Raw genomic sequence first — 18,576 nt, forward strand, 5'->3', positions numbered from 1 at the left:
ATCTCATGGCATTACAGGTGGACATTGACAGGAAGGGTGTTCATCTGAAGGTTTGCCTGGAATTGATACCTGAATCTTTCACTTTCATGGTGAGCGTTGAAAAGAGCTCAGCTGGGAAGTCTTAATACATGCCCTATGGCCTAAGGTTTTCACAGCATGGTGCCTCGATGTTGGAGAGAGTGGCCTAAGGTGTTCCAAGAGATGAAAGCCACAAGGTCTTCATAATTTGGAATTTATTCAATCATTTCTTCTTACAGCCATAGAAGCTTCACCAGGACTCATGAGCGAAGTGTGTGAGATAAATATACACAGTCTAAGTTTTGGAGGTATGGTTCACTGAGGACCACCTTAGAAGACTTGGGGTTCCAAGCACAAAATCATTTCAATTCTCTCTCTCTCTCTAGATATCTATATATCTAGACATAGAGATAGATATAGTTAGAGATAGATAGATAGATAGATAGATAGATAGATAGATAGATAGATGTAGTATGTGAAATGATATGGCACACACACACACAAACAATTATTTGCAAGGCAGAACTACAGACAGAAAGAGGAGTGAACCAACACGAAAAGAGATCCTATACCCACGGCTTCACTCCCCAAATGGCTGCAATAACAGGAGTTGCATTAGGCCAAAGCTGAGGAGCCTGCAACTCCATTTGGGTCTCTCATGTGGGTGACAAAAGCCCAAGTACTTCCACCATCTTCTGCTGCCAGGCACATTGGCAGGGAGCTGGACTGAAAAATGCAACAACCAAGACTTGAACTGGTGCCCGTATGGAATACTAGGAATGCTGGTGTCAAAGGCAGCAGTTTAGACCACTGCAACACTACCCCAGCCCAACACCGGTTTTAGTCTTGTTCCTCTTAGCTCATAGAACAACAACGGGGAAGTTGTTGTGGGACAATATGAACATTAATGACGCCACGTCAGAGTAAATTGAGGATCTCCTTGATTCACCCAAGCAGTTATGGAATAAGGAGACCCAAAGGATGATAGCAGTGATCTAGGATATGTGATAAACACTGAAATATGCAATAACATATTGCAGTATGCATGAAATATGCATTAGAACAGCTTTAGTATACCTCCCTTCAACAACTTCAGTGGAAACAAATGCAGTTAATCTTCAAAAGGCCAGATGAAAAATGGTAACTTTCAGTGTATGAATCACCCCAATTTTTTGTACCATTGGCATCTTGTCTTCATGGTTGCACTTACCAGTCTTGCGATGATTATGAAGAAAAACACATCGTTTTAAAACAATATTGCTTAGTAATAAGGTCGCAAGGAACTATTATTGTAACATAGCAGTTACTTCCATCCACTGGATCACTCTCCTAAGTGACCACAAGGCCACTGTGGGGCTAGGTCAAAGCCAGGAGCTCCAACTGGGTCTCCCACGTGGAAGCCAGCAGAGGTCTAAATACTCCAGCCATCTTCTGCTGTGTCAGTGAGTTATTGGCAGGGAGCTGGATGGAAAACGGGAAAGTCAACACAGGAACCAGCAGCTGTGTGGGATGCTGGTGTCACGGGCTATGGCTTTATCAGCTACCCCGATGCTGGCCCAATTCTGAATTCTTTATAAAGTAGCTAACAAACAAAAACTCTTGCACTGTACTTAAAATTTCAACTGCATTAGTTATCTATTTTCACCACAAGGTGGGGCTGTGATGTCATAGTTTGGCAAGATTTATGTACCATTGAAACTATGTAAACTCAGATGAATAACACAGTGTGATGTGACAATCTGCTTTCAAATCTACAGTTTTCAATTAGCCAGTTATCTAATATTAATACTCATTAGGAAATAACATGCCTTAATTTTTCCAGTACTGCCATAGAAGTTGGTGAATTTGGCTCAATGCATGTTCCTGAATAGGAGCGATACACCACTGGAATATTTTTACAATTTCAACTTCCACATTCAAAACTAGCACTAGAAACACCATTAGAGATTATCTCACACTTCATAATCAATCACTATAAAAGACAACAAAATGACGCTTTCTCCTCTTTCATTTTTATCTTGTATTTTCATATGTACTTTAAGGTGAGAATGATTTGAAAAGAAGTATTTTCTTTATACTATGCATAATCTTTATCATCTGTGAAAAGCATTTTGTGCTTTGTATTGTTAGAGGTGGAAATAACTTTGTGATTTACAATAGAAGAGAAGTGTTTAGATCTTCGATCAGTGATTTTCAGTAATAACTACAGCAAGCCAAATGGATCAACATTTCTTAATTTATCAAAAAGAATACCATTTCTTCAAACATGTGTTGGAAATGAAGGCATTTGTCTAAAAAATTGCTTTCTAAGCTACCTCAATCAACTAAGAAACAGAACTACATGTTAACATTATTACTTAAAACAACAGAAAAGAATGCTCTCGGGCTTAGGCTTCCGCAAAGCCTAACCTATGTGTTCATCTTTCCAACTTTCCTGCTGTTTTTAGCAACACAATCCGGTTAACATTTTTTTTAATGTATTGACTTCATTGTTTGATGATATAGTTCCATAGGCTCTGGGAATCTCTGACCCCTTCCCCATCCCCCCTGCCCCAGTGTATTTCCCCTATATCATTACAATAACATAGTTCTTCAAAACAGTCATAAGTGAATCATTCTGCTATTTAAGTGTATCCTGACTTTGTAGGTATGGACAGTGGCGGAGTCCAGGGTCCTATTGTCAAATATTTTATGGTTCCAATGGGAATCCATTTTTTTTTATTTGGAATCAGATGCATACTACATTGTATCTTCACATCTGTGTGTGACAGTCTTCACTACATAGTCACTAAACATCCCCTTAAATGAAAAACCATAAAACAAAACAATACGAAGAAAAATTCAAATATTTACAACACGAAGTCAAATAACATGCTACTGAATGACCAACATATTGCTGAAGAAATGAAGGTCATGGCTCTCATGGGGCAGGTGTTGGGCGTGGCGGTTACGGCGCAGTCTGGGATGCCTGCGGAGTCCCGATTCGGCCCTGCAATCAGCCTCATGTAAATGTGTGTGCTGTGACGTAGCAGATCATGGCTGAAGTACCCGGGGTTCCATCTAAGACCCAGCTGCGTTCCAAGCTCCTGGTTTTGGCCCTGCACTCCCTGGCCGTTGCAGGCATCCAGGGAATGAATCATTAGAATTCATCAAAGAATTCATTTTTCTCCCAATGATTTTTCAGTTAATAGAATTATTCTGAAAAAAAAATCTATAGCTAGTTATTCTGAAAAACCACGGAAAAACGCTGTTTAACAAAGACACTTCTGTGAAGCCTTCAAGAGTTTGCTTTTCCATAACTGCAAAGAGTTATTTACAGCTTGAATAAATTATGACTAAAAATTCAACTGCTTTTTTTTTCCTGTGAAATAAACCATTTGAGACTCTAAATGAGTGACAGATCCTACAATCTCATAGAAGATGAGTTTTACTACTTAGCAAGCAGGGCAATTAGGAAGTCCATAAAACTGACAGGCAAATAGGAGGAGGGACTCTATCAACGGAATCTGTCACCAGGATGGAGCACCCAATTCCTACGGTTATTACTTTCCATATTTTTATTCTATAGCCGGGTAAGTGACAAGTAAATTGGTAGTATTTGTCAAAGACAAAAGCAGAATGGTGACGATTAGTAGACGGGGACTACTGTGGACATATCTTTATTAGGGGAGATTATTTATATTGATTCCTATGTGCAGTAAAAATTAGGGGAAAATGCCACCATAATAAGCACTTAAAGTCCCTCGGTAATACACACACACACACACACACACACACTCTCTCTCTCTCACACACACACACACGTATTTACTACAGACATCCATCAACTTCCATGAACTCAAATTCAGTTAGTTACAAGACTGCTCTTCTTCAGTTAAACAGTTGGTCCACAAATGTATTTTCAAAAGATTCCAGGAGTACAGAGATTCCCCCACGCCCAATGTGTGTTCGCTTCTTAAGAATTTCCACAAAATTCTCTAAGACACATCGGATTTTGCTTTGAATTTATAAGGCATGACATTCTATGTAATGTGAGCATGCTGACCATTATAGAGTCATATTCATTAGAGAAAAATGACTGCTATATATTTTGGTAGCTATGTAAACAAATACACACAATTCTTTTGAAAGACCACATGGCGTCCTATACGATGACTGACTCACACAGCAGAAGCGGTTCATAAATAAGAGGACTGTAGCTCCAGATGAAGCTTTCTCCATCATCCCAGCCTTCTTGTTTTCCATGTTTCAAGTTCTCTAATTATGGAAAAGGCTTTCATTTTCTTTCACTAATTATGAATCATTCTTTCTAAAGGTACATCTTGAATTGTTTCATGGAAAAACCGGAATAAGAAAGAAAATGAAAAAAATGTGCTCATTGATGGCGCAGATCCAGTTTCTGGAAACACAGCCTAAGACGAAGAGTCACAAGAACTGACCACACGTGTACATCACAAGGAGAAAGAGCCAGGCTCTGGGAACTGTTTTTCACATGAGCTGCACACAGGGAATTCTATGCTGGCCTGCATGGTTTATAATCTTGGTCTCTTGGGAGTGGTTGGGAGTGGATACTCAATACCAATTGTTATATATTTTGAATACAATCTCTGAAATATACCAATAGAATTCAAAGTCGTCACTGTAATGTTTTACTCATCCTAAAAGATGGGTAGGAACTTTTAGTGTGAAGTGTTACCAGAATCCAAACTCTTTTTCTACAGCAGAATCCAAATTCTTTATTCTTCAAGTCCATCTCCTGGGGACTGCAATGTCATGTTCATCCTCAGTTATTGCAATAGCACCTGACTGAAAGCAGAGACTCAGAAAATAGTGCTAAATGCATAGATAGGGGCCTGTGCCATGGCATGCTAGGCTATATATCTACCTGAGGTTCCAGCATCTCATATGGGTGCTAGTTCAAGTCCCAGCTGCTCCACTTCTCATCCAGCTCTGGGAAAGCAGCAGAAGTAAGACTCAAGTCCTCGGGCCCCCGCACCCACAGGAGAGACAGGCAAGAAGCACCTGGTTTTTAGTGTTGGATGAACTCACATCCAGTCATCCTGGCCACTTGGGGTGTGAGCCAGCGGACAGAAGATCTCTCTCTCACTCTTTCTCCCTCTTCTCTCTGTAACCCCCTTAAAGTACAAATAATTCCTTAAAATTAAAAAAAAGAATGGTCTCTATTTTCTCAATTGCAAATGAATTGAATCAAATCAGTGGTCATTCTACTTTAACATTTTTATAATTCAATTTATAATTAAATGAATGGGGTAGTCAAACGTGCCAAGCAAAATGAAAAAAAAAATCAGAACCTGCACATCTAGACAAATTCTGAATATCCCATAATACATACATTTCATATACACATCATCAATAAAAAGAGAACAAACGCTTATCTTAAATTACTTTATTTTTCATAATTTTCTAACACATAGTGTTAGAAAAAATGTATTTTGGCACCATACTTAAAACTTACTTTCAAGTTTAACCTTTAAATTAAAACAGTAGCCACAATAAAGATACTTGAAACCTCAGAGAAATGGTTAAAAAAAGAAAAGATCAACACATTTTTTTGGTTGGATAATCTTTTTTAAGTGGGATGGAGGGAAGATAATAAAGGACTCCAAAGGTTTAAAATAGAACCTAACCCCACTGCCCAAAAAGAAGCGATAAAAAGGGGAAGAGGAAAACAGTAAGGCTCAACACTTTTATTTTCCTAATACAAAATTCAAGTACTGCTTAAAAAAAAACATAAAGTGAGCTCTCTTAAACTCAATGAAAATTTTTTCTCACTATTTTCTAGCATTAAAGCAGAAGGAAACTTGTTTTAAAAATCTAGTTTTTGATACCTGATAAACTTGAAGGATTGCAAAGATCTGTTTGCTCTCCTAAATCCAGGGTATCCTTAAAAGGAACCATTCTGGGGGGGCCACCTGCAGGAACTGGGGATTAATTTCTAACACAAATGCAAATTAATTGGCCTAGAACTCAACACAAAGACCTTTGCAATGACATGCTTCTTGCTTGTGTTTGCATTGGCTTGAGCAAAAACACGATTATGCTTTTTGTATGTTCCCATGGTAACGACTGTAAAAGTTCTTTCTGACCACGTGATCAGAACGTACTTACAGAACTGCATGCAAATTTAGTCAGAATCAAATTCTCAAGATGGTAAAACTCGTTAATTTTCATTTAAATCCATTGCATCTACATTTTGGCTACATGTGATAAATAAAATTCTTCCCGACTCTTAAATAAGAAAATATTATTAGACGTATTTGTCACTTGACTTTTTGTACCTGAACATTTTATCAACTTGAAGAAAAACCTCAGGAAATTGTCACTGTCCTCAGAGACAGTAAAGCACAGAAATAAATATTTACTTTGAATTTTTTTCTCTCTTCTTCAACCTGTGTTTTGAGGCTCAGAGCAGACATTAAGAAACTTCAAACATGTTTCTTTATAAAAAAAAAAAAAAAGTTTTTCAAATGTTTGGCCCAAAGTGAAGTTGTTCTGTTAAAATTATTTAAATATTCCTCTGGTCTTCTCAGGCGCACCTTCAAAGCCATGTTCATGCCAGTCATTCATTGCCAAAGAGAATTCAATTCCATGGAGAGCAAATAACTTAGGGGTCTATAAAGGACACTGCGATGTATCTTGTTCCGTTTCTGACCGGAAGTCCTTCGTGCAGATGTGTGAGTCTCCCCGGATGCATGAAGCTCCAGCCTTTCCGCGGCGACTCAATGGAGCAATTGTACCTTAAGAATTTGCATCCTCCTCCCTACAGGAATGAGAACAGATACATGTATCAGCTAACTATTTTTAATTGCTAATCAGACACAAAAATCCAAACATGCCACGTGAGGAGAATCTTAAGAAGCAGCTAAGCCAATAACCCTTTTTGTAATCAATTTTTGAAAACGGGAACACAAAGGTCACACTTACCTGAAAGTCTTCTCCCACGTTATTGAGCGCAATATTGATGGTAAACGTGGAAGCGTCGTGGTGAGGACGAAGAGAACGCTGTCTCTCGGGGGAATATTTCACGACAAAATTCAGCAGGGCAAACCCCTAAAAAAGCAAAACAACCCAGTGGATTCACTTAAGAAGAAAGACAAGAAAAAACCCGTTTGTCCAAAAACCGGTAGGGAGCAGGCAGAGGTGATGGAAGGACCGTTACCTTTGTATAATATCCTGCAAAGACCTTCAGCGTAACTGGTGCAATAAACTCCCGGATAAAGTGAAGCCAGACATTCTCCAGACCAATTTGTTTCATGTGGATATCATCAGTGGGGACGTTTTCATAACCACCAGCTATGCGGCTATCCTAGACACAGGGTCAGTGGCAACTCAGAGTGTAACCCACATGAATTCACGCTCTCTTGGCATTTTTTTTCAACCAGCAATCATAATGGACAAAGTTAGCGGTTGTTCAATTATGGCATACCATCTACGTTCATTGGGAAACTATCAAAATAACTGAGCTATCATGGCTTTGCAAATGGACCAATGATGAAGCAAAATACTTCAGCATCGGTAACTCCTTTCCTACTTATTAAATAAATATATGAGAATTAATTAAACAATAAATTGGCTTTGCTAAGGTTTTATACATCTCCTGAAAAACAGGGTGCTTTTGCTTCCGTCTTGACGTGGCCATCCAGATAGCCTTAGCTGTGGGTGGGTAGTGTCCACCTGCTGCCCTTTGGATCACCAATCACTGTTCAAGTTTATATTATACTTTGAATTTTTGAATTAACTCTCTGATGAGTTAACTTGTGGAGAGACACACTGGAGCGGATGTGATCATATCCCATTCTATTCTACTAAGATGCCTTTGTCTTGGTACACAGCCAGCATCCGTGAGTTCTCGTAAGAAAAGCAACACATTGAACCACGGCAAGGAACACTTCTTGGCAAACCTTTGTCACTGAATTTGCATGCAAACCTAAACCATACCAAAGGTATCCAAAGAAACAGAAAGCACTTGTGACAGCAAACAAGATTTTTTATCTTACTACTATTGCTACAGCTTGCAGTGAAAATGTTAATATATAGTGGCTTTGGGAAAGAACAGTACCCCCCATTGAGGGCACCCATCTTCCAGGCATCTCCAGCCTCCAGACAGTGAGCCTCGCTGACCAATCCGAACAGTCAGATGCATTACTGAGAACCCAAGGTCCAGGGAGATTAAAACTCGTTAGGATTTAATAATCCGCCAGGAGCAAGATGGGACTGAAAGCAGCATTTTCAGGATGTCCTGGCCTTTGCCATTGATTTAGTTCGAGGACTCAAGAGATACACGAAAATAAGGACATGTCCCTTGACCTTCCATGGTTACCTACTCTTTGTCCCGCAGGATAACTTTCCTTTTTCACCTGGAATCACAACTTACATGATGCTTTCCCCCAGACCACTGGCCGTAGTGCTCCATCTCCTGCACCAGCTCATCACAAGCTTTTTCAGAAAATATGGGGAACCAAAAGACATCTGGACAAGGCTGTAAAACACAACACGCCCATGAGAGGACACAATACCCACGCTGCACTGAGTCTAAAAATAGTTGCTCTGACGTGCACAAAAATCCACCACAAAATCTTACGTCAAAGGAGAAAGACTTGTCTGATCTCCAGAGGAAAAGAGTATTTTATATTTCTAAATGACTAGCAAAGAAATTGTGGCATGATTTAACCGGTGGTGGTATTTTTCTTAGCATTTATAAAACATCTCAGAATTGATGGTACCATGTATCCTTGAATATAAGTTTTTAGTAACAGTTTTGAGAACTACCCCAAAATTATAGTTCATTTTTAAAACAACGAGCCAGTTTCTTTCAAATTTTCATTGATAGATGTCTACTCCTCAGCAATGTAAATGATGCTTTATTTTTAATGATTTCAGAAAGCTGGAATACATGACAGAATTCTTTTTTTAAAGGCTCAATTCAGGGCCCAGCGCGGCAGCCTAGGATCTTATATGGGCACCAGTCCTAATTCCAGAGGCCCCATTTCCCATCCAGCATCCCTGCTTGCGGCCTGGGAAGGCAGTCGAGGATGGCCCAAAGCCTTGGGAACCTGCACCCACATGTGAGACGTGGAAGTTAGAGTCCTGGCTCCTGGCTTCAAATCAGCTCCGCTCTGGCCATTGCGGCCACTTGGGGAGTGAATCAGCAGATGGAAGATCTTCCTCTCTGTCTCTCCTTCTCTCTGTATATCTGACTTTCCAATAAAAATAAATTAATCTTTAAAAAAAAAAAGGCTCAATTCAGAGCTGACCTTGATGTTGAGTCCACTAGTTAGACCAGTATCCCAAAGCTCCAGCTCCTGACTCACTCCGTGCCATGCAGACCCCAGGAGCAGCAGGAACAGCTCACTAACGGGGTTCCAGCCCCCCCAAACTTGGAGTGGGGTTCTTTCTCCCTCTGACTCTGGTTCTGAGCCAGTCCCACGTGCTGCAGAGCCGAGGAGCAAAGCAGCGAATGGGAGCTCCACAGCTGGTCTGTGTGTCTCTCTGCTTCTCAAATGAGATAACTTAAGGAAAAAAAGAAAAAATGTTTGCATTTACCATTCATCTCCACAGCCTCCATGTTTACATTATGACCTCTAGATGTGTATAACTGATAACTAAATCATAGAATATTTACCTAGAGATGTTTCTCTAGTTGTACAACATTTCTCATTATTTTCCAAATTTAATAATATTGCCTTTGGGAAAACACAACAAAAATGCTCCAACTGTCATAACCATTTTAATACAGACCTGTTCCACTATGTTTTCAGTGAAAATTTTCGAGTAATCACGGTTTATATACTTTTCCTTCCAGTCCTACAAAAAAAAACCACATTATTAAAGTAAATACATTCTGTAGAAACACTTTACTGGCAAATATAGGAGGGTCTCAAAGGCTAATTTTTAAAAAAAGCATAAGATGGAAAAATAGGGATTTTCAAAATTTTTAACATTTTAATGTTTTCCTTATTTGGGGATATGCTCATATCATCCTACGGTACACAAACTTTTATTTATACAGTACTGCATACCTCGGGAAAGCTGTGTCATCTGACACTAACTAGGTCATTACGCCAACCATGCATATTTGCACAAATATGCATTTATTGACTAGAAGTGAATAAGAAAACCCTACCAATAAATTAGAGAAATTTAATTAATGTATTGACTAACCTTACTTGTCTCGGTATGGCAAACTCTAATTTCTGCACTTATAACTGGATTTAATAATCAAAGAATGATTATGGGGTCACCAACGTTTTAACTTCTTTTAGTTGACAAAATTAAGGTATAGAGCCTTATGTTGAGAAATGATTCATTTTCATTAGTATAAACTTAACTTCCTTCTGATTCATCTCTGGCACATAAACCACAAACCACAACATCTCAATTTGCTTTGCAAATGTTAGCTAAAAAGTTATTTTGCTGGGTATTTTAAAATTCAGTATTTAGAGGTCATACATTAGAACATGGAATAATTAGCTTGTTTCAGGACTAGGGAGAGGAGCTTTCTCTGGTCCTTAGTTCCAACTTTGGATCCCCACCCTCTCTTGCAATGACCATCAGGGTCGCTCTGGAACCTCCCTTCCCCCCCACAAAAAAACAACTAACAAACAAACAAACGAAATTGGAATAGATAGAGAACAACAAGGAAAGCTTAGAATCAGACAGGAAACGGTCAGCGTGGATTCACATATACCTTACTAGGTAGGACACAGAGATTAGATGCTCCTCACTGGGGAATGGAAGATTTCTCTGCACACCCCTCCTAAAACAGTTCTGCACCTCAATTGTTGACATATGCCTTGCTAGAGTTATAAGCCAGTTTAGACTATCCTAAAATCTGCCAAGTTCAGTAGAATTATGCTTCAACACTATAAACTACTAAATACTAAAATGAAAATCGACACGAGACAGCTTAATAGTACCCTATAGACATTTTAAGGTGTATAGAAGCTGGTAATATATAAACTGAAATTGAAATGTCAATGAAGTAGTCACAGGATGTGGTTAAGAACTTGCATCTTGTAACATACTGGTTACTCAATACCATGACAATTAATTCCATAATGTTGTAAATTGTTGTTGATGTTATATTGGGGCTTTTAAGTGGTGGGGATGATATTCTGCCAGCTCTACCTTCAGACCAGAGATATCTCCCCAAGAAACCGTTGAATGTATCTGGACAATCAGATGCTGGACTGTGTGCTTGGTATATGCTTGCAATGAAAGAATCTCAACTGAATTTGATCTGTAATACTGCAACTATGTGGAGGAGTCCACCATGGGGGGTGGTACGGGGAGGGGATGGGAGATTCCCAGAGCCTATGAAACTGTGTCACATAATGCAATGTAATTAATAAAAAAAATTTTAAAAAGAACATGGAATGATTTAGAATCAAAAAATAAAATAAGGGACATACTTCATGTCACTGGCATCCCATATTAGAGCAACAGTTCAAGTCCTGGCTTCCCTGGTCGTGACCCAGATCCCTAACAATGTTCCTGAAAAGGCAGCAGAGCGTGGCTAGCTCAAGGACCTGAGCACCTGCAACTTGGGTGGGTGCCCCAAACTGGGGTCCAGGCTCCTGGCTTCAGCCCGGCCCAACACTGGCAACTGAACCATTCAGGGAGCGAACCAGAACATGACACACATTCTTCTTCCTTCCCATCTCATTGTCCCTCTGCCATTCTGCCTTTCAAATAACTAAAACAAATCTCTTGGCGGGGGAAAAAGTCTAAAATGATCTCTTTTTGAATGTAGACAATTAGACAAAATTCTGGATTTCCTTTGATAAAATACAGCTATGAGGATTCACTGAGAAAAACTTAAGTGTAGACTCAATATCATCTCCCAACATGAAACAAAACAACATTAATGAGATAATTACATACGAGGAATTTCAAAAAATTCACATGAAAAATGAAAAAAAAACGTTTATTATGGCTATAAATGCTTGAAATTCACACTTTTTTTCATCACAAGTACCTTCCCTCAACTTTTTAAAGTCTTCTCTTTTGATTTAAAGTTATATAAAAACAACAACAACCAAAAAAAAAAAAAACTTTCTAGAGATTAAGAGGAAACAGTGTCCTCAAGTGAATACTCTCTGAACGTGCTGAACGGCTTGTTCGGAAAACCCAGGCTTTTGTTGTAAATTCAAGTTTTTTCAGAAAAAAATAACAAAATTATAACAAGCATTTTCCCAAGCTACCTTCTCAAGTTTTCTTTGAAAAATAAAATGTATTAGATATATGTATTTATAGTTTTTCTGAAACTGCGATGAAAACCTAGAGTACTGTTTTTGAATGTATAAAACAAATAAGAATAAAAATCAGCAGGTCCCCCCTAAACCTGATATGTCTGAATTTAGTTCAGTTTAGATCTACTTCATGAATCATCAAATGTGTCATTTCATCTTTAAATGAAAATTTCATATTTTAACTGCATAGAGTTAAGAAAAATCAGGATAAAAAATGAAATTGGATATGAAGTACATACCACAGGATTCTCAAATATCTGCCAGAGATCATTGTTATAGTGAGATGTATTGTAATTTGCCGTGGATAATAGCCTTCCAAAATCATGTCTATTAGAAATGTACATAAACATACCCTATGTCAAAAAATAATAATATTAATCTTAGCGAAAAATACAAGCAGCAAAAGTAACCTTAGAAAGAAGCAGAGATGTTAATTTCAATTTGTATACATCCTACATGAACATGAATTTTTCTGTCAAGTAAAGCATGCATGATTCAAAGTAGCACAATTTTGATCATGTATGTGATCACACATAAAAGTAACTTACAATATGTAGTACTGACACACAACTGCAGAAAAAAGCAACAGTAAAAGAATGGAATGCTTTTCTCTTCCTCACTTCTCCTAGAAAATAATGCTATTTGAAAGCAGAAATACTTTTGAGACAGGGAAGCGCAATGACCTTTACCTCTTTGGCCTCCTTTTCCTTCCAAAGACAGTATCTTATTTTTATACAAGATTTCAAAATAACATTATTTCATCAATCTTTTAGTTATGTTATTGCTTATCAGGACTAAACACAGAAAGTAGTCACATGCCATAAACACATCTAAATAAAACTGGTCTCACAGCCTTGCCCTAATGGCAAACAGCACTGGGGTTACGCTGTTTCTTTTCACACCTGTGTAATGATAAAGGAGTTAGTGATCAATTAAAAAAAGAAGATGAAGAGTACTAAAATTTCATTTTAATCAAGAGGTGCCTTATATTATTAACTATTCCTATCTCTTCTCCTCCTATGAAAAGAAATAAAATACGAAGAAAATCGAGTCAAAAGGGACTTGAATTTAACTCAAATCTGTCAACCACAAGACGGGAAGTCAGCTCAAAGAACCTAGAACTGGCAATCACGCCAGGTGTCTCTCCCAACAATACACACACATTAACTGTAGATCACTAATCATGAGTACCAAAAATGTACCAAGATAGACACAAAGAACGCTCTTAAGTAAATCTTAACTTTTGGGTAACATATCATATCTATCATTAAGTAAAAGAAGGAAAATGAATAAAAATAAATAAAAAAAGAACACCTTTGGGGGGCTGAGCATTTGGAATGTTTCCGGAGTAGGGGAGTCTTTTTCCCTTTGTAAAGTCTAAAATGAAGAGAAGCAGTGGGTAAGTTGATCAGTACACTCACTCGCTCAGGTATTCTTTGCTATTTTACAAAGCAGCTCTTGACCAAAAGCTGACATTCTGAAATGTCCTTCAGAAACAACATGCAGGACAAGCAAAGCTTAGAGCATACACAGAAACCCCAGCCTTGTCAACCCTTCCTTCTTTCCCTTTTTATTTATTTATTTCCTTATTTCTGGCGGTGGCGGTGAGGGGGCAATTCTGCACATAAAGTCAAGCTCATTCCTTAGTAGAATTCTCATTAGACACATAATTAAGACGAAGAAAACATAAGTGAGAGAGGCCATTCCAGGATGCGCTGTAGAGTCCAAACAGCCAAACTTGAGCACAAATTACACTCAAAGGCACTGAGAAGATTCAATAACAATTATAACAGATACAGGCTTACAGGAAGAGAAACATCGAAACAAAACATGCCTTGTTAAACTACGGAAAAAATACTTGCCAACTTTTCTGATTTTTCCAGAAGCCATAACTGTCCACATACTTTGTAAATAAAATCATTTCAACAACAGCAAATCACATAAATATGTCTTAAAACATATTTATACATTGAAAGAAATGTTTCCTTCAATTATATTCTATAAAGATTTAATATTTTTAGAAGAGTAATGTATCCTCATGTTTTCAGACAGATGAAATATACTATGTATTTCAGCCCCATCTCAGAATAGTAGTAAAGAAATTGTTTTGTTGTTGCTGCTGTTTTGTTGTTGTTGTTTTATAATTGGAGTCTAATGATATACACTACACTTAGTTTCAGAAAATATGGATAATGCTTTCAAAATAAAAATATATTTTTAACCCATCAGGTCCGTCAATCTAGATCAAAATGTTTTATTTGATTTTACAAATTAAATTTTATAAATACAGCACATGGTAACTTTGAGATAAATTTTGTATTTAAATATTTGCACAATTGAAAACTTGGGACTTAAGATTATAATGATTATTTATAATGATTATTTCACTCAAGCTTCAACTAAATTTTAATTAGTTGAATTTTCATTATAGAATTTTAAATGAAAGCAAAAATGTCTTTTAAAAGCAAAGTTCTCTCGTACCAACTTTATCTTTGTTACCTAAATCCACTGGGTTGCCTACAAGTCGGCCTGTCTAAAGTGACCTCCTCAAATGATTTCTAAGGTAAATGTTCACAAAGTATTCTGCAAAACTGTTCTCAAGTTTTTAATACAGAATCAAAAAAATTGGCTAGTACTTACAAATTAGAAAGAAACAGGCATTAAAACACGATGACACGCCCACTGGTAAAGCAAGCCGTAGGATGAGAACATTCAAGCCCCCATGACTGAGCCTCTTACCATGTCTCTAGCATTTCGGCAAAGAGCCATGTCAGGATCCAATTTATCCCGAACAAAGTAATTTCTTTCCCTCATCTCCGAGCGGAGCGTCTTTCCTTTAATTAAGTATATGTTAGCTATGTAGGGGACATTCCAGATTCCTCTGAAATTAAACAGAACACATTCTAAGAGATCACATAATTTCATTTTGTATTTCTATGATAAATACTAGTGTTTTATGTGTATAAATTAAGGGATCAACAGCACATCTAATATCTGACACTACATGAAACTATCCACCATGATTTGATGGGATTAAGGGGCAAGTCTCTGTCCCTCTCTATATATGCCTATTTAGGGGTGGTATCTCCGGGGTTTTTGGCTGCCTGCTCTCAGCTGTTGTTGTTGTAGCATACTGTTCCACTGTTATTCCTTTTCTCTGTCAAGAGAACATCTTTCAGTATCATTTATAGGGCAGGTTTGCAAGAGTCGCATTCTTTTAACTTTACTGAGGAAGAATTTTGTTTTATTTTCAAAGACAAAGAAAAGCTTTGCTGGGTATGTTATCCTGGGCTGACAATTATTTGCTTTCAAAATCTGAAATACGTTGCTCCATTCTCATCTGGCCTGTAGAGTTTCCTGTGAGAGGCTGGCTGTGAGTTTAACTGCCATTCCTATATAGGTTGATTGATTTTTTTTCACGTACACATTCATGGATCTTTTCCTTATGTTCGATTGAAGAGAGCCTGATTATCATGTGTCATGGTGAAGATCACTCGTGATCAACCCTGGTGGGAGTTCTGTGCTCCTCCTGGATGTTGTTTCCCAATCTAGCGACTTGGGGAGAGGGAAGGGGAGATCCCAGGGTCTAAGGAACTGTATGATAAAATGATGAGAATAATAAAAAATGAAAAAAATGTTGAAACATTTGAAAATCTAAAAAAAAAAACCCTAAGTGCAAAGGCACATCTTTTTTAGAATTTGCTTTCCCTCTTTAATTGGGATGCCACGGTTGAATCTAAGGCTTAGCACACGAAGACTCCTTCAATGTGGTCCAAATCGGTTTGAGAAAAGAATGATGTCCGCCCCCCGCAAAGACTTCATAATCTCTAGCAACAGAAGTCATGAGCTGCTGAAGAAATCTGTCTTTACAGCGGAACATCAGCTGTTTCAGAGGGCAAGCTCACAGAACAGTGACGCGTTTTGGAGGTTGGTACTATCATTGTCTCTTTACTTATCAATTTTTAAAGCTATTAAAGCAACCCTTCATCAAGGCTATTAAAAAAGGTTGGCTGAACTGAAACGTCCTTTCCAAACTGTGAGCTGAGGAGCACTTCTCTCCCAGCCACGGAACGCACAGCGCATGTCTACTGTCTCCCAGTACTTCCCACAGCAAATTTAGACCTGTAAAGACTTAGAAGTTTAAGCACTTTTTCAGTTTTATACCAATATGAAAAAAATTCTCAAAAATTCTTAAAAGTTCAGGGTCTCAAGTGGTCCCCATGTTTTGAAGCTTCTGTTACACATACAGGACATAAACAATAACAAAGTCAAAGCATGGTGAATGATGCTGTATCCTTAGATGATGCTGTTTTACATTAAAAAGTGAAGCCCAGGGACTTACACTCTTTTCCCCTGAACAATGTCCACGTAGTCTTCCGATCTGGCGTAATAGCCATCGGGACTCAGCGCCCCCCAGAAGTTGGACCACAGCTTACCGTGTCGAGTCACAAGAGGAGCGATGATCTTCCTAAAGACAGAGAAAAAGAACTGTGTCATTACTGGTTTCTGAATTAGCACAGAATCAGGTGTTGTGGTCTTGGCATAACATAACACACAAAGGTCATTTAACACATGAGGTCAATCCAAAAAAGAAAAAGAAAAAAAAATATTGCTGGTATCTTTTCTTACATGAGTGCACCACTGATTTTCAATCATTTTTCAAGTAAGAGTAATAAAAATAGAACTCATTGAAAAGACTAATAAAATATAAAAATATGTTTTAAGATACCTCACATCCAAGAGGATGAAATCACTAAAATTATTTAATTTTGTTTCAATTTAATTCAAGTAATTATTACTCTAAGTCAAAACAAATACTTCACAGTCAATGGGCAGACAGAACAGCATCTGGTGTTTTAAAATATCTGATTTGTATTTGTTGAATGGAAACAATATGAGTGAAATGGGCTCAGATGTTAGTAAGTAGACCGGTTTTCTTCAAGTTCATCCCCAAATGACTCTAAGGTATGTCTTCTTCTCTGTTGCCGTTTTTCCTTTTAAAACAGGTTGTGGTCAGACTAACTAAGCCCAAGTAACACTGAACATGCTGGTTCTGCAACCGCTTTATAAGATAAAATAGGAAGTAACTGCCTGCTACGTGGTTTGAATGTCTCCTCTAAAGCTCAGGCTTAACTATAACTGCCACTGTGATGGCACTGAGAGGAGGGACTATTAAGAAGTGAGCAGTCCCTTCCTAAATGCATGACCACTGTAGGAATGAGTTAGGCCATAGTACGAAGGCTTTTTCTCCAGATGCGGTGGCTGGCTCTTGGACGGCCCAAATTACAGGCCATATACCAAATAAATCTCAATTGATACTGGCTTATACAATGTGTGGATTTTTGTCACAGCAAGAGAAAGCATATACAACCACTGCCTTTATGTTCTGTCTTGTTAGGACCGGGGGGAAAAAAGGCCTCTTTAAAGACAACCATATGTTACAAATTCAAAACATTCAAGACTTCTCTTTAGGGAGATGTAATTGATAATTTCAATATTTTCCAAATGATATCATAAAATCTGAGATTCTTACAGAGTTAGCTTCTAAAGTTCAGTAGTGCCACTCATATCTTTAAGAAAAGCTCAGCTAGCCAATTACACCAAGAGATTATGGACCAAACATTCTTTAAAATTAAAATAAAAACAAAAAACTGTTTCACCATAACTGGTCTAAGGAAGACCGGATGGTCTGTTTCTACATAAAAATTAAATAAAACAGATAAATTCAAAACATGCAAAATAATAATTTGGATTCATTTTTCCCTCTTTTTTTTTTAAAGATACTAACCTAGAAACACAAATCTTGCTTGGCTTAGAATGGTTACAATATTGGAGATACCATGTGTTAAGATTTATCTATATACAAATTTAGGAAAGTATTAATCAAAGCTGATCATTTACAAGATCAAATATTTAGTTAAAAAGCTCAAAGTTTGTAAACATGGTGCCTTTGAAATAAGGTTGGACCAAAAAAACCTGGAAAGTCAAAATCCATCTGCCGTGTTCCTCTCTGCCTCGAGAACAGAAACGTAAGGATAGCAGTTGGAGAATGAACTGTATCATGCACGGGACGAGTAAAAACTTGGAGCCAGGCAGGAGCAAGCGATGAGACAAGAGGAAAGACAGCAGCCGAGGTACTGCAAAGCCACATGCCCAAGATGCATCATTCTTTGTCCTTTAGCCAAGCACACTCAGCATCCTTGCAGTATCTGCTTGTGTACGTTACTCAGGGAAACAGCATGCTTGGAAATAAGGGAAGAACTCTAAGGCATCACATCAAAGTGCG

At 38.0% G+C, this 18,576-nt stretch overlaps 1 protein-coding gene across 2 annotated transcripts in view; it reads right to left on the reverse strand.

Moving 5' to 3' along the window:
- Positions 1-6,489: 6,489 nt before the first annotated feature.
- The window catches only part of PLOD2 (procollagen-lysine,2-oxoglutarate 5-dioxygenase 2), an 83,029-nt gene continuing 70,942 nt past the window's right edge, over positions 6,490-18,576 (reverse strand). Inside the window, exons 12-20 of one of the 2 annotated variants that reach the window (XM_004597755.3) lie at positions 16,633-16,758; positions 15,030-15,171; positions 13,605-13,667; positions 12,530-12,643; positions 9,778-9,843; positions 8,414-8,518; positions 7,199-7,345; positions 6,964-7,089; positions 6,490-6,799 (exon numbers count right to left, since the gene is read on the reverse strand). In XM_004597755.3, coding sequence (XP_004597812.2) covers positions 6,644-6,799; positions 6,964-7,089; positions 7,199-7,345; positions 8,414-8,518; positions 9,778-9,843; positions 12,530-12,643; positions 13,605-13,667; positions 15,030-15,171; positions 16,633-16,758 — 1,045 coding nt within the window. In that variant the 3' untranslated portion in view covers positions 6,490-6,643. The remainder of the gene's footprint in view (positions 6,800-6,963; positions 7,090-7,198; positions 7,346-8,413; positions 8,519-9,777; positions 9,844-12,529; positions 12,644-13,604; positions 13,668-15,029; positions 15,172-16,632; positions 16,759-18,576) is intronic. The other variant, XM_058661410.1, reaches the window with a different exon arrangement.

The sequence above is a fragment of the Ochotona princeps genome, chromosome 3, assembly GCF_030435755.1.
Source record: "Ochotona princeps isolate mOchPri1 chromosome 3, mOchPri1.hap1, whole genome shotgun sequence".
Lineage (NCBI taxonomy): Eukaryota > Metazoa > Chordata > Mammalia > Lagomorpha > Ochotonidae > Ochotona > Ochotona princeps.